The sequence below is a fragment of the Prorops nasuta genome, unplaced genomic scaffold, assembly GCF_024137725.1.
Source record: "Prorops nasuta isolate Cenicafe-Biocafe unplaced genomic scaffold, Cenicafe_Pnas_1.2 PNAS00004, whole genome shotgun sequence".
NCBI classification, from domain to species: domain Eukaryota; kingdom Metazoa; phylum Arthropoda; class Insecta; order Hymenoptera; family Bethylidae; genus Prorops; species Prorops nasuta.
The window spans coordinates 8,235,048-8,251,490 of NW_027116801.1; the positions used below are offsets into that span (position 1 = coordinate 8,235,048).

Genomic DNA, 16,443 nt, shown 5'->3' on the forward strand with positions numbered 1-16,443 from the left:
AGAGGGAGGGAGTGAGAGAGACAGAGAGGGAGGGAAAAGGGGGAGGAAGAAGAGAAAAAAAAGACAGAGAGAGATTGCGCGAGATTTGTTTTTGCCAGCACTGCGAGGCTTCTGTCCGTCGGAGCCAGTCTAGCGAGGTTCGGAAAAGTGGCAGTGCGCGAAGTGGAGGGGGTGATCCAAGATCGACGAGGAGTTCTCGTTCGTACAAGAGAGACAGCGAGCTCTACCTAGTGAGATAGAGAGAGAGAGAGAGAGAGAGAGAGAGAGAGAGGGAATGGGTTCAACATCCAAGTGCATTTAAAAATAAAAGATGCGCAGTGGAGGAAAAATGGAGCATTAACGCTGGTCGTCCGAATGGAAAAGCTGTAAAAGCCATGGCCAAACATTGGTGAATTTTTCGGATTTGGCTAACTATGGATTTAATGCAGAGTGCGTGGAGTGTTTAGTGAGGAGGCGTGAGGTAGAGTGAGATAGGGATAGAAACACACAGAGAGAGAGAGAGAGAGAGAGAGAGAGAGCAAGAGTGGAGGTAGTAGAGTGGAATAGCTGAAGAAGGAGATAGAGGGATTGAGCTGGCACGCTGGCTAAAGTCTTGGTGTGCGAGCGAAGATCAGACGGAGAGAGAGAGAGAAAGAGAGAGAGAGAGAGAGCCATTCATCTTGGCGCGCCTAGGAGGGACGCGATTGGTCCGGTCGGGGTAAGGCCGCGCTCCGATTGGCCAACTGTGTTTACCAGCTGTGCCCGCGCTACAGAGAGGGGGCGAGAGACAAGCGGCGCCATTATTGTAAGGGGTTACATTTAGCTGGCCGTGCTGTAGTACGCGGCGTTCGGGATAGGGGGCTATAGTACCTTCATGCATGGCCCATAAAGGATTCGTCGACTATCCGAGAAGTACGCAAGAAACGGCTTCTAACACCTGACAGGCCACGCTGCTCTCTCTGTCCCGTACGCGACAGAATTTTCCTAGCCCTACCATCTCTCACGATCAGCTGGCCTGCCTTTACCGATCGGAGTCGCGAATCGTCATCATCGTCGCATCATAATAATCATCATTATCATTCTCGACTCGGGAGTGGAGCTCTTCGTGGAAACGTTAACGTGTTTATTGTATTGCGACGATCCCCTTCCCCCCCATAGTGGATGTGATGTTCTGTGCGAGTACAGTGTGATCTCACTTGGGACGCTCGGAGGGACCTTTGACAGGGAGGGAGACGCGGGGAGAGGGAAAGCTCGAGATAGTTAGATAGATGAATGGATGGATGGATGGATAGATAGATAGAGAAGGATAGACGATAAGCGGAAAGAGTGCACGACCAGTCCAGTGAGAAGGAGAAGGAGAAGGAAGTACGCGTCTCTCTCTAACGGTGATCAAAGAATAGAAACGGTGCGAGGAGGTTTTGGTTTTTGGTTCGGTGTACCGTTGGGCCCCAGGAAAATAAGAGCGTCTTCCGCGTGGTATCGGAAGCTGGGCTCGGTTTGGAGAGGAAGACGACGAGATGAGGACGCGTGAGCCGGTCCTGGTGGTGACCGGAACTGGTGCGCCCGTGTGGTGCCGCCGGTACTGAGTGTCGTGTCACCTGGAGCGTGTACGGTGTATCGCTACGGCGATATGAGTTCGAAATTCATAATCGATAGTATGCTACCAAAGTACCACCAGCAGTTTCATCATCAACAGTTGTTCTCCAGCGCGAATCCGGCGTCGATCCAGGCGTGCACATCCAGTCCGAGTAGCCTTGAGAGTAGTTTATCGGCGGCGGCGGTAGCGGCCGCGGCTGTCAACTACGCACAGCAGCACAACTCGCCGAGCCCGACGGGCTCGAGTCCCCAGCACTCCGGAAGTTCCGCGTCGACGTCGCCGGCCGCGCGCGCCACATCCAGCATGTACCCTTACGTGTCCGCGGCAGCGGCCCACCATCACCATCAGCAGCAGCAGGCTGTGGCCGCTGCGGCCTTCGGCGCCACCTCGAGCATGGTGCCCGGTTTCGGTTCCACCGCAGCTTCGAGCGCGGCATTGGCCGCAGCTGCGGCGGTCGACGCCGCAACTGCTGGCGACAAATCATGCAGATACACCGCCAGTTTAACCGGAAACGTCGCACCGACCTCGGCCGATCCGATGGTCAACTATACCCTCGGCCATCACCATCAGAATGGTACCGCACCTGGTAGCCTCGTGTCCTCCGCTTCGGCATCCTCCGCAGTCTCCGCGGCCTCCGCCTCCATGGCTGCCGCGGCCCAATTCTATCATCAGGCGGCCGCCGCTTCCGCCGTCGTCGACCCTCTCACCTCTTGCCAGCAACCAGCCGCCGCTCAGGCTGGTATCTCCGACATCCCTCGGTATCCATGGATGTCCATCACTGGTAAGTTCAATCTTTCCTTCTTTTTTTTTCTATATTCTCTACAATATGTGTATATATATGCTATTTAGCCTTCGACGCTGAAAATTCATTCCAGTCGTTACACGGACTCTACGGCCGACGGACTTTAACCTCCCGCCCCCCTCCCCCTTCTATCTATCGCCCGCGAGAACAATAGTTCGCCATCTCTCATCAATTTGGTATTCATCGCGCCTCGACTAATTCTTCCTCCGTCTCTCCAGATCAATTATGAACACAAACCAAACGTAATTAAGACTGATTAACCGATTCTCCCACGATTCTAATTTCTTCTCGATCCCTATCCTCGCAAATTTCTACCGTTTTCGTATTCCGATCGAGTTATTTTGTATTCTCCCTTGGAATTGTCTTCCTTCACGGTTCAATAAAGTTCTTATCGCTTTTATGAGCGCGCCGGAATAACTTTATGGCGCAAGACGCGTTATTTGGCCGCGCGAGTGTACGTCTTCATTCAAGAAGAGCGTGATTCATCCATGAAAAATGTGTGGCCAGTCCCAATAAGCCGAAAACGCTGGGTATCCGCGTTGAGTTACTGCGCCACCGCTGTTCGTTGCCACTCCCAAAGAGCTTGCGTGCGATTTGCATTAGGGCTATCGATAAAGCTGCCTCCCGTGGCTCAAAGCTCTCCAAAATTTATGAAACCTTGAATCCATTTTTGAACGTTGCTGTAACTGGAGCCACTCGACTGACTCTCCGGGGCGAGCATCTCGTTAGCCGTCGGAACGAACGCACGAGAGTCCCGACTGAAGAAATGAATTTTCAGCTTTTGCATGGCAAACTGTTTTCTCTCTTCGCTCGATCTATCTATAACGATGAGGAAGAGAAGGAGAGACGCAGAGATCGATGTAGAGTCTGCATGCACCTTGTTGATCAACGATTGTTCTAACCTCGGCATTGATTTTTCAGATTGGATGAGTCCCTTCGACAGAGTCGTGTGTGGTGAGTGCACATCGCTATTACCAGCGTCATTATCATCTAAACACGTTCATGCAGCCTTTTCCGCCTTAAGTCTAACTTATATCTCTTTGCCCATGACCTTGAATGTGGGCGCAAGGATAGAGCCGGTAACATATCAATTATTGCCAGCAGCGTGTATTCCGCATTTGAAGTGCAGTAAAAGCGCCGTAGAGGCGAGGATAGCGTGATGAAAATATACGCCGTTAGCCAGTTCTCGAGCTGGGAAAAGTCTCCAGCCTTTGAAAAGGGTACTTGTATAGGAATGAGTCGTTTCGGTTGTCGGCTATGTGGTATAACGTCACATATGGCAAGCATATTTTTCCACCATAGCTCTCGGGCATCATTCGACAAAAGGAAATCATTCCGCGACCTCCCAGCTGCGACAAAGCAATGTCCTCCACATCTATATACGTATATAGAATAACAGAGAAAAAATAACGTGTCTAAATTAAGACATTAGTCTCGCGAACAACAAGCGTCTAACAATTTTATCGTTCTCCTCCAGGCGGGATATACGCGTAGTTGTTGATAACGCCGAATGGTTTTTTAAAAGCGGTAACAATAGTTTATATAATTTATAAAAAGACTAGGCGTGTAAAGGAGCCACAATTCATTGGCGTTGCTTACGCTAAAAGGACATGTATACGGCACCTATAGCTGTCGTCAGGCGTGATAATGCCACTAGGAAAGTATCATATAGTACGTACCTTTTATTAGAGCCGCTTATGAGCGCACAATGGCACGATATTATAGCGATTAGATAATATTAAAAGTTCATTGCTGGATTTATCTAGATGGTTTGTTTACACTGGAGGATCATAATTACGCGCGAGAGTGGCGAGGATAGGCGCCGGCGATTTATCCGATCGGTGCCTTCATGATTCCAAAAGAAATTTATGTAGCAGTAAGCAAATTACATTCCAATATATGCGGCACACACCAATATTCACCTATATCCATATACATATAAATTGGGAGATAAGCGACAATGTATCCATTATTGTATAGTTTATTGCGGCAATAACAGTTAACATCCTCGTAACATGCATCGACTACCAGCCAGTTCTAGATCAGCCGAGCCATCCGCTAGCTTATTTGGTTCAGCTTAGCAATTCTAAGCCATTGCCGCCAATGCGCTAGAGATAAAGACTCCTTTTCAGATCGCATTCGTAATTAGAATAAACGAATTCATAAGTTCTTATTTCACAATTTCCCCTACCCCCTCCTATCCCGGTGTCATAGTAAGACGTCCCTGAATTATCGATGAAGCGATAAGAGCGTCTGGGAATTGCCCATCTTAGACTGATGGAGTTTTTTCAAAGATTTTTACGTGCTCGCGTGATTCTTGTGGCAAGTTCGCGAGGTTCTCGTTCTGTCGGTCCTCGAGGGTGAGAGACGTCGAGTAATTGACAGCGGAATGAGACGAGGGGACGGATATCGCGGCCTCGTAAAATCATTACGTTTCATCCTTTATACTTTTATGGACTACGTTCGATCGACGATAAGCTCTCGCCAACTGGGCAAACTTTGCGGATGTTAGATTCGTCCTCGACAATAAACTCGATTCGCGTTAAAATCTGCTAAAATAATGCAGCTCGTCTCCTACGTTATTGTCGCGCGACTTTCCTTTTTTTTCCTCCTCAGCCTTCTCCCGCAATTCCTGTAGCAACGGTCACGTTTCGTGATCTACCGCTAGGACGTGAACAAAATGTATTTCTAACGCCCGAGGGTTCGCTGACCAGCGTATCGTTGGTCCTGTTTTCTTGGAATTTCGATAAATGCCAATTTTTGCCAGCATTTTCCCAGGTGCTTTCGGTTTCTCTCTTTTCGGCTCCTCTTAACCTGCTCATTTCGATGTTTAAATAGGAAGAGAGAGAGAGAGAGAGAGAGAGAGAGAGAGAGAAGTTACAGTAGGTGTTCCTGCTCTCGTATATAGGCTTAATTTATAATTCCTGCTTGGACGTAGCTCATTCCGTTCCCTTTGTGCACTTTTGTTCGTCTCCATTTTTGGGGGGGGGGGGGGGGGGGTCCAAAATAGAAAGAGAGACAGAGTACGCGCGTGTGTGCGTGTCTGTGTGTGAATGTGTGCGTGCAGCGAGCGAGAAAGAGGAAACAGAGGGGAGGTATCTAATCTATCGCTGCTACGTGAACGCACTCGGTGGGTTCTGCGGAATTGATGCTGCGCGGGGGCTCGCAGGATGTCTAGTTGGATTTCGGCGTGTACACGGGCTAGCACGAGATAATGTATAATTTATAATCAGGCCGATCCACCGGCAACGCTGTACGAATCCTCCGCCCCGAAAGCCGCCAACCCCTCATTAGCATTCGATGATGGCTGCCGCGTCCTGCAGCGTCGGTATTATCCCATTTCATCCTCCCTGCCTCCCCCACCTGGACCTCTCTCTCTCTCTCCTCTTTTTCTCTCGTCTCCTCTCTTCTCTTTCTTTCTCCTCCCCCATCTCTCATCCTCCCCTTTCTCTCCCTCCACCGAACATCCGTTCACCCCTTCTCACGTCTCGCGCATCTTCCTCCATCCACCAAACAGCCAAAAGTCCTTGACCAATCGAAACTCTCAGCGAGACTTCCAATATCCTACAAATCAATGCCCAAAACACTCTCTCTCTCTCTCTCTCTCTCGCTGTAGATCCTTAACCTATCACGATAAGGAGAAGATACGCGATTTTCCCATATCGACCGTGCTAATATGAAAATTCGCTGGGGCTTTGAGATTGAGCGATGTCCAAAGCGGAAATTGAACGACGGAATTTAGTAGGCCGTGTGACCCCGAGTATCGTCAAGGTCTCCGGAGGGAAGTCACGCGTTCGTAGGAGGCCAGACGCGGCCAGGTCAGAATCGTGTTGTCACAGAGATTATTGAAACTGCAGTTTTATGGGCCTTAAAAGCAGTTTAATTGCCGTTATATAAGTGTTTATGCCCTGCCAGGTTGCCTCCGCCAGCGCCACCCCAAACGTTTATTTTATGGTCATACGGCGGCGTACCCCGTTTTGTCGCGTGCCAAACCCATCATACGAGTCAGATCCTCGCCTCTGCCGTGCCGATTGCCGATTTCCCAAGCCACCACAGTAAATCGATTACCGACGTCTCGCAGTAACCAACAATAAAATTCCAAAACATCATCCGCCATATATCATCCGTGCTCTCTTCAACAACAACAAAATACGATCCTTCCAAACGTCAGTCACGTTTCTCGAAAATCGTTCCGCAAAATAATAACGTTATAGGGTTATAATTATTTCATAAAACAAAAAACACTCACTCTCTCCCCCCTCTCACCACCCATCTCACTTTCTAATTTTCCACAATAATCGATATCGAGGCTATTGTTGGAAACTTTTCTTGCTGGAAAATGACGTTTTCGGAAGGATAGAGTGTGCTTTCAGTCTCGTTTTTGTAATTCCAGGCGTATCCCGATGGTTACGGGGAGATAAGGGGAATGTATGTTAACGCTGGCTTGATATTGCGGATGGTTCGACTTAGCATGCTCGCGCATAATCGAGTTCTCCATTCCGCTTGTGCAAATATACCATGAATGTCAGTGAACCGTATAAGGATACTGCGGAGCCAGGACGCTATGGCTTGTTCTACACGCGCGTCTACGATTGCATCGTGCCCAAGTTCCTAAGGGTGCCTTTGCTCGTTCTCCATTCTACGTGTGCTATCGTATCGCCATGGAGATGCATGTGCAAATGGCGTACGGGTAACGTGATCGGGCACCTTCAACCTCCTGTAAATTTTCACGCTATTCCTCTTCACTCCCACCCCGGTCGAATCCTCCGCAAACAATCCAAACATATCCTTAAACTTTATGCAAAGTCTTCATACTCCTTTCTCAATCTTCACTTCTAAACAAATATATATATATATATATATATATATAGAGGGTATATCTCTAACGGCAGCATGTAGAATTGTATTATTTGACTATAGTGCACAGGCACTTACTGTACACTGTCCATTCTAATAAAATCTTAAAACATTAATTTTTTGTGATTATTTTAGTTCAAATATAGTTGCATGGCTTCTTATAAATATTATTTTTTCTCATCCGACCTTGTTCACTACATTTAATATTTAATTTAAATGAAATATTATAATTTTGCTATAGTCAAGTATTACAAAAGGCTCCTATATGCCGCCATTAGAAGAAACCTCTGTATGTATATAGTTCATCTGAATAATTAAATAATATAATTTCCCAATAACCTAAGCTTTTATTAGCAAACTGTGTGCGAGGAGAATGTTCTTCCGGTGATTCTCAAATCATCTTGGACCCTGCTTGAAATTGGAAAGTTGGAAAAAATGTTGTTTTTTCGGGGAGAAGAAAAAGAGAAAGGGCTGAGACTTTCCTTTTTTTCCCCTTTGCTCGGAGTCTTTTTTCTTACGGGCGAGCGTGCTTTCACCGCACCCTTTGTCAAGCGAGTCCATCGCTGCGTCAGGCAAGGGCCGCAATAAAATTTACCTGATTCCACGGAAAAAAGCCGGAAATAGCGACGTCGCCGGTTTTCGAGGGTTTGTAAATCACCAATAACCATGGTCGAGTGAAAGCAAAGGCTTCGCACGCGTACCTCACGCAAGATCCCTCATCAGATTGCTTCAAAAAATTAAGATTCTCGATTATTACTTCGACTTTACTCTTTTTACTGGTTTTGTAAAGTTTTCAATTCGGCGCGGTCGCGCGCCTTGAAATGTAATTCCGAGAAAGACGCTCGTTATTTATTAAAAGGATTCTTTATATTACTCTAGGAAGTGTAATTGTAAACATTCCGGAGCCCATTAAATCAGCGTTGCCGTCACGATTCATTTGAATAGCGTTCTCGACTCGAGGTCGCCTGTTCTTTTCGAGATCTGCCTCTCGCAGTGGTCGAGTTTAAACACAATACAGTAATGAATGGCGACCGCGTTAGGCCTACGACTATCTTATTAGCGCAATAAAACTTTTAGCTGACTGTGCCGCGAGCAGCAAATGACTTCTTTACGTCGGTTCTCACCTAAGATACCACTGAAATTCCATAAACTAAAACCGTACTCCCTTTGTCCGGCCAAAGTCTCTTGCTAGTCCCAATGCCTCCATCTCCCTCCCTCACGAGTCCATTTTGCAAATAAATCATACAGAATTCAAGCACATGTACCATACTGTATGTATACGTAAACAATAACTCTACCTCGAGATATATCCACTCCCTCCCCACTCCTAATCCTATCTCCTTTGTAGCCGACTCCCTGAGAGAATTTTCCAAGATTCTGGCGTTCTTGATTAATTCCACCTTGCTCCAGAATCTTCGGATTTTATTATCAGTCGAAAAATTTCGATGTCTAAGCTCTTTAACTAAGAGTTGCCTTGCTACAAACATCTCATTTGAAAGTTTTCGATGGATATCGCTGCGAGCCGAACTCACGGCCAACTCCTCTTCACTCTCCGCCTTAAACTTTAAACCTTATCGTCGCGTTTAAGAGAAAAATCGCTGAACCGGAAGTTTTAGTGTCCCGTCGCTTTTGTTCCTGCAGCGGGGAGTTTCTATGCGAACTCTTGCAAAATCCAAACTTTCCCTCGTGTACCCTTCAAAATTAAATTAATCAATCGTTGGCTATAAAGTTTTTCAAGGTCTGTCCATTAATCCTTTCGCGAATAAATTTCTTCGTCAATACGATGAACAAGTCCGCTTACGTTTGTCAAATATCGTATATTTTGCGTCAAAAGGATTTTTTCTCAAGTTCTTAACGTAGTTCGTGCACGATAAGTTCTCGTGTCAGTTTTGTTTATCTCGAGCTTCCAGCGATGAAATAGCGACTCAATTATTTTACTCGAGTAGAGTCGAGTTGCTGGCGTCGCAGAAAAATCGTTAAAAGAACAATTTGGAAAATATTGCAGTTGAAAAATCCATTGAAAGACGCTAATAATGGATAGGATTGTTGGAACATGACAATTGTCCGAGTTTCGAGCTATTCTCGGCAAAGATAAAGCTTGAGTTCCATTGATAAGGAAGAAGATGCTTGAAAGACAAATTTTCGTTTGACGTCTGTAATATAATAGTGACAGCAAACTATATATTGAGAGAGTAAAATATTGCTGTCGCGTAGCATGGACATCTTTTTTTCTTAATCGCCAAAGTTCGGAATCTGATCGAATAATTTGAATAGGTTACGGATGAAAGTATAGGAAACGTAAATTATTTAACAGTAGTTGAACGTCGAGTGGCAAAGCAATGGTCCGAAGTTTATCGTACGGCAGCAGTAATCTCATTATATCATTCTGAAAAAACATTGACTGCCGGTTATCGTTTGATACTGTCGACCCTTGTAATTAATATCGCTTGCAAATGAGAGTGTAGTCTGCGTTACTTTGAAAAAGGCCGGCCAGTTCGGCCCATGATAAATATCACATTTCGCAAAAGCAAACTAATCTCTCCAAGTCCATACAATCAATAAAGAGCCATCGAAATTAATCGTCGAACTGTATGCGAGAGAGTCGAGAATGTAAATGGAATAAAAGATATAGAGAGACACAAGAAGACTGAATATGTATGAATAATAAAGTAGAAGTTTGCATGGTCGAAGGAATATTTTGATTATTAAATAGATGGCCAGACTTTGGTAGGTGGTAGCGGGGGAGGGGGGAGGGATAAAATAAACGATGTAAAGCTCGCGACGAGGTGACTGCAGTAAGTTAGTTCATCCTGACGAAATGCCTGTAACGGGGATGAAGCCGACCACGATATTTACGTTTCTCGTAACGAAGCGTCTAGTTTATACGGTAATTCGGCTGAAACAAGCGAGCTCGGAGAAGTTGTTGTAACTTTGTGGACTCGACTCATTCGGGGTGTCCGAAAATTTCCTGGACACCCTAATACTTCAGAGAGATAAATGTCTTGGTAGTTAGGAAAGAGTCGCGTTGACGTTCTCAACGACATAGTTTTTGGTGAAAAAAGGGGGAGGGGGGAGTAGAGAGATGGAGAGTAGTAGTGGTGGTAGAGAGGTGGGGAGGGCGAAGGAGAATTTTGCTGCAGAGAATAAGAGGTTGAGGGTCGAAAGGGGTGAGTCGTGGGGAATCTACGCGAAGGCAGTTCTCTATAACTGTGCTACTCCTCTGTGTGTACGGTGGTGTAGCACGACAGGGTTGTGGAGAACGGCCCCCTGGCGGGCACTATCGTAACAAATGTGGCCGTTTGCATAACACGACGACGAGCAATTCGGGCAGGTTTGACGGTGCGCGATATAGACCTTTAGCAGGCAGGGCTGGAAGCTCCATACACGAGGGCTCTAAGTCTGGGGTGGCTTTCCCGAGGGTTCCTCTATAATCTATGTCCGAGATAGCCAATACCTACTGTCTACGAGAGCCCAACCTGCCCTTTTCTGCCACGGTTCATCCATGACGCTCTCCTTCGCATCCTAAATCTCCACATACTCAAAATATACTTGTCGAAATTTCCCACCAACCGCGTACTACAACCTAGCTCTCTCCCGACATACCGATGAAGCAATAAATCGCAACGTAGAACAAACAGGGATGATTCTCTATCTTTCTCTCAGCCTATTTTCCGACGAGGGTGCCTTGCGACAAAAATTAAGTTTATCGTCGACTATTAAAACTGGCGTTCAGACACCAGAACGTGATCTAGCAGAGATCCAAGGGCAAGACGTACCCGTGGAGCCTTTGTCTCTCCCTGGGGCTCGTTTAATTCACCCTGCACACGTGATCGCTGGAAAGAAAATGGGACCACTCCTATTTTCCTCGAGAGATGCTTCTAATCATTTCAATAACTAAAATTATACCTTCGCTAACTTCTACTCCCCTCGGCAGAAAAACAATAGCCGCGGTAAAATTGAAGCCAGCTAATTTTCCAGGACATAACTGGTAGGAAACTGCTGAAAAAAATGTATTCGAAGCATTTTAGTTTGAGTCGAGAAAAATTGTATTCGGCGAGTAGATAGGGTTATAGGGGTCGTTGCATAAAAATAATTCCAATTACGACTTCGCACGTAGAGCTTATTAAAAATGTACGGCGATACGTTGGGGGGAAAGGATAGAATAGCTGAGGAGAGAAAGAAAAAAAGTAGGGGGAGGGGGTGGCAAAAAAAAGGAAGAAATTCGCGTTACGGCAGCTGGCTATTACGAAGCGGCGTGGAACGCCGGGGAAATTTTGCTTGGCAGTCTGGCAAGAATGCAAGGCTCGATCTGGTTCGGATATCGCGCGAGTACGTCGCCGTGCTCTTTCACGGTACACCCCTGATACAGCTTATCACGACTTTTATCCACCGATAAAAACTAAAGGCTCCATTCCCAGCTTTTGTACGGTCCCGCGGCTCGTGAGGGTATTATGCCTCTTCCTACCTACATATATGGCCGACCAGTAGCTGCACCATTGCTGCGCTCACCAACACCAAGGCCCGATCCAGCACACGGACACGCGTATTCCAATATTGGAATGCGCGCAGCTTGCAAAGTGTGCCCACACGAGCTTGAATCGAGTCACGCACACCGGGCGAGGGAAAAGCACGGCGTCGAGATGGGCTAACACAACGACACTTGGTATAGCCTCGGTGTGTACGTGCAAATAGATGCGAGGGTAGTGGTGGTGGTAGTGAGCAAACACCCACATTGAGCCGGTTTGGTAGCGGTTAGGTTGGCTGGAGTTGCTGGCTGTGCAGGTTGCTACGAGGTTGGAGGGGATGGCGGGGGTGCGAAGTTATAACGGGGGGTTAGAATCGTTACCAGAGGAAGGTGTGCGCATGCGTGTGGCGACTTCTTTGTCCGCATGGCGCGCCGCGCCAACGAACGCTAACCTTCCCTCGAACGCAGAGTCAAAGCGCGAAGGGGAGGGGAACGGCTACCAAGGGAGTTCTTCTATCTTACGTCTTTTATTATATGTGTGTATGTTTGCCTGGTAAACTCTTCTTGCCCCATACGTGCCGCCTGTACTTACCCCTGAGAACTTTATCAACCTCCGATTTTTCACGTTCGCCCTCATCATAATGCTACCTTTCGCGTCCGTCGAAGAATCGATCTCGATGGCCGGAGAAGAGGTAGAAAGGGAGAATTCTCTGCCATTTGGTTTCTGGTAGTCAGATAAGGAGGAATTCTCCGGCTAGGCGTTCTCCTTGAGCTCAATGGAGCCATTACGTGTGGCATCAGCCACGATGAACCCGAAAGACCTTTTATATATCATTGAGAGAAAGAGCTGCAGGGATTGTCGTATGAATATTGGTCACATTGAGATGAGACCGATCGAATTGGGTCACTGGTTCGTTAGACCCTCCGACTAGAAGAGATCAATATATTCCATCGTGTTACAAAAATACATCGTCCAGATTTGCCGTTGAGAAACCTTTGTGGTGTATCGATGATGATATTCCTGGCACAATCCGGGAGGATAAAAGAGTCGTTGGAATCTGGGTTAGGCCGAGGACGGGCATTTTTATGCATGGAAGCGACATTTTTTTTTTTTTTTTTTTTTTTTTTTAAGACGACCATAAGAATATCGCGTTGGGTGGGTGCGATTTGATGGAGAGGTAATGGCTCGGTCAATATGTACCTACCAGGAGGGTCCCGCATGTGTAATGTAGCCGGAGGGGGGTATTTCTTGCTCGAACCAGAACCAGACGCCTTCTGCGAAGTCTCGAGTGTCCCCAGGACATCCCTCTCCTCCCCTCCACTTTTGGCTGGGGAAGCCGGAAACCGAGGGTGCGTACCTCGGACTAATATCGTAAAGCCGCAACGTGCTCTGATTAAACATTATGTGGTGTCCCAACGTTTCTCGCCATCACGATACTTTACTCTCTCTCATCCCTCCCCCCCCCCCCTTGAAAAGATCTTATCCAGCAAATTATTCCCTTCGAAACCCCCTTTTATTTCGCTCCGATGCTAAAATACCCTCGCGATCCCCATTTTCACGAACCAAACTGGAAAAGCTGGTCCTCCTCTCGTTCCTCGTCGACTGAAAAATAAATCGTTTGAAAATTATATGCAGCTAGGGTACTCGATTTTCCACGAGGAAAGGAGTAGAGAGGCTCGTTAAAGACTTACGTGCAATTTGAATAATGACAGGAACGGTTCTGCGGGTAATATAAAATCCTGTAGACGATTAAATTCCAACTAATGAGTAATAATCCACGAGTCCAACTTACCCGGAGCGTGTCTCGCGGTATCCTTCGGAAGCCATGCCATGCCATGCTAGTTCTACGTCGGATGTTCTAAATTGCACGGCTACGACTTTTATTAGCGGAAAGAGACACCGTAGCATTTGCATGTAATGACGTAGAAGAGGTGGGATGGGGGGTTAGAGGGTGGAGTTGAAAATATGGGGTTAGCGGAGAGAGAGAGAGAGAGAGAGTGAGCGGGGGCGCAGGGGGTGGCTAGGAGTAATTAGAGTCTTAGGGCTGCATGGGATGATGACTCGACCTGCTGGGGCTGAGCCCTTCCCACTCGAGGGTAACACGCCCTCCAGTCGTGTCAGATGTTTGCCAACAGCCTTCTAATACGTCATTCCTTATTGCAAAATTAAATTTTAATCCGTCCCGCTTCGCGTGCCTCGCTATACGAGATTACGCGTATTTTAGTGCTGGCGCCATGCCGAGTGGTTTATTTTTGATTCTCTCTCGCCCCCCTTCTCAACAACGACACAAAGATTCTCTCGGATACCAATATGGTGTCCTATAAAAAGATTATCGCCATGGAACAATTCCTCCATCGATAATCATTAACGCCGGCCTTTTAACAAGGACCTTTCAAGTTCCCTGCTCGTAACTAATACTGCAGGCATATGTGTATTATGCAGCGGACAGATTTTTATACGCGGGATTACAACATTTATGGGCCAATGATTTGGGATTCCCTTCTATGCACGTGCGGTCGATAGCTTTTACATTCCGAGCAATGACGTTTACACCTCGTTCACGGACATTTAATTATATTTACGCGACCATCATCCTTAACCGTATTGTATTCTCAACGCGGTGTTCCAACAGCTCACGCGTGGAATTCTCAATCGGAGAGTCCAGTGATTCAATTGACCTTGACAGTGCTAAAGTGAATTTTCGACGAGATCCATTAACGACGCAGCCATCGGGTCTCGATTTGATCCTGAGACAAAAACGAGGGCATCCAGTTCCTTCCAAGGACCTTCTAAGCTGCAGTAATCTTCGACAATATTTTTTTTTCCAATCCACCTACGTAACGAAACAGATCGAGCAAGCTCGGTGATTCGTGGGTTCTTCTTAGTCTGTTTTTCTCTTTTCTCTTTTTTTTTTGTCAAGAAACCATATCGCAGGAGAGGGTATACGGCCAGTGCGAGGCAGTTCTGAAGAGATAGAGAGAAAGAGAGGAGGGAAGAGAGAAGGGAGGGGGGATACAGCGGAGGCCTCGTGCCGGACCCTTCTTATAAATTTCACTCCCGGCTTTACAATTTCGTGGGAGATTAGAGCTCTTATTGCGAGAAATAGCTGCAGAGCACAGCCATGTAGATACGATTCCGCACACCGTGAAAGGCACCGCGCCATCTCGCTGGCTGTTGCCGGAGAGTGTATTGATGCGTCGGTGTGGCTGCGAGTGTTGGGAGGCAGATACACGGCAGATAATGGGAGGCACCCTTATGGATGGCGTTTGGGCTCCGCAGGGAACAATGGAGACCCCTCTCACCATCCATCCTTGTCGGAATCCTTTATTACCAGCTCGGTATATATGTATATACGAACGACGCATCCTCGTATATATTCCAATACATATCTACGCTCTGCACACACCGCGCCACGCACACTACTCTCCAATGAGCTGTCCAACCAATCAGGATTTAAGTCTATTGCCAGGCGTGATGGACGCTTTGCCCGAGCTTCTTCGTGTTTCCACCTTCTTACAGCGTCTCTCTGTGCTCGTCCGTGTGATCCCACCGATTCTATATATATATATATATATATATACCATACCAATATACTCCAGTAAATCACGTCTTTAAATTCTTTTTACATTATAATTCACGCTGATCAGGACCGTAGAGATATTCGATAAATTTAAATTCCATCGATTTTATTAATCAAGTTTCGAGGCGAATCTTAAAATGTTAATTATCGATGCTGATAAGCTCCTTCGATATCGCACAGAGATAAAAGTAGAAAAAGAAGGATATACCCAAGTTCATCGAGTCCGCTTAAACGTTTTTGCTTCCAACTTTATTAGACGCGAGGTAATCTAAAGTTTTTTCTATCTAAATTCCTTTCACCGGAACTTTGCAAATTTAGGAAAATTGCCGACCGTTATGTTTCATTAACTACTTCCCAGGGTCTATTTTACTCTCAAAAAAATTCTGTTGTTTCCAGTTGTCCGGATATATCGTAAGATTCTTTTTGTCGGATAGCTGATTGTGGCTATATAATATACGTAATTATAATATATATATGTATATATAGATGTACGAGAGTTGATTTGTTTTTAGGGAAAATTTTGGTGTAAGAATAGGAGAGAGTCGGTTTACGCGCCATGTCTGTTTGGAAAATATTTGGAGTGGGGGAGCAGATGCTGTCGGTGTCTCATCCGTTGACTCCGGGCCTGTTTTAGAAGGCACACCTACTTCGTCTAAATCCTTACCCCTACCCAACATCTACCTCCACAAATATGGCACCTTGTTTGTTCCATTCCTGAATTCATTAGGAGCATTAATCAACTGGCTGTTTTCACCATGCGTTTATCTAGATGGTTGAAATAATTTTCTCGCTTCGAGCAGCGCGAGAAAGGTTGTGAAAATCGGAGCTAAAATAATTCATCAACCGATTCCCATCAGAACTACCGTATCAATTGCTCAACTCTCGTTAATTCCAGAAATTCCACGAAGCTTCGCTTAATTAACCGAATTCTGCAACTCCTAATTAAATTCAACCTTGCATCTAAGCGTCTCTAGTAGTTTTGACCAACACGAGTGGATAGAAATATAATATGGTCTCGAAGCGAGGATTAATTATCGAATTCCTGTGTAAATTTCGCAAGAAAAAAGCGAACCACCTGCTACGCGGTATAATAAACAACGTTACGAGAAATAAACAAGCCGTTGGATTATAAAATGAGAGTAAACCGGATCGTAAAAATTAA

General features: G+C 46.3%; 1 protein-coding gene across 2 annotated transcripts in view; it reads left to right on the forward strand.

The window, feature by feature from the left end:
• The first annotated feature begins 623 nt into the window (after window positions 1-623).
• The window catches only part of abd-A (abdominal A), a 29,991-nt gene continuing 14,171 nt past the window's right edge, over window positions 624-16,443 (forward strand). For both annotated transcript variants that reach the window (XM_066726287.1, XM_066726288.1), the window contains exons 1-2: window positions 624-2,357; window positions 3,300-3,332. In XM_066726287.1, coding sequence (XP_066582384.1) covers window positions 1,610-2,357; window positions 3,300-3,332 — 781 coding nt within the window. In that variant the 5' untranslated portion in view covers window positions 624-1,609. The remainder of the gene's footprint in view (window positions 2,358-3,299; window positions 3,333-16,443) is intronic.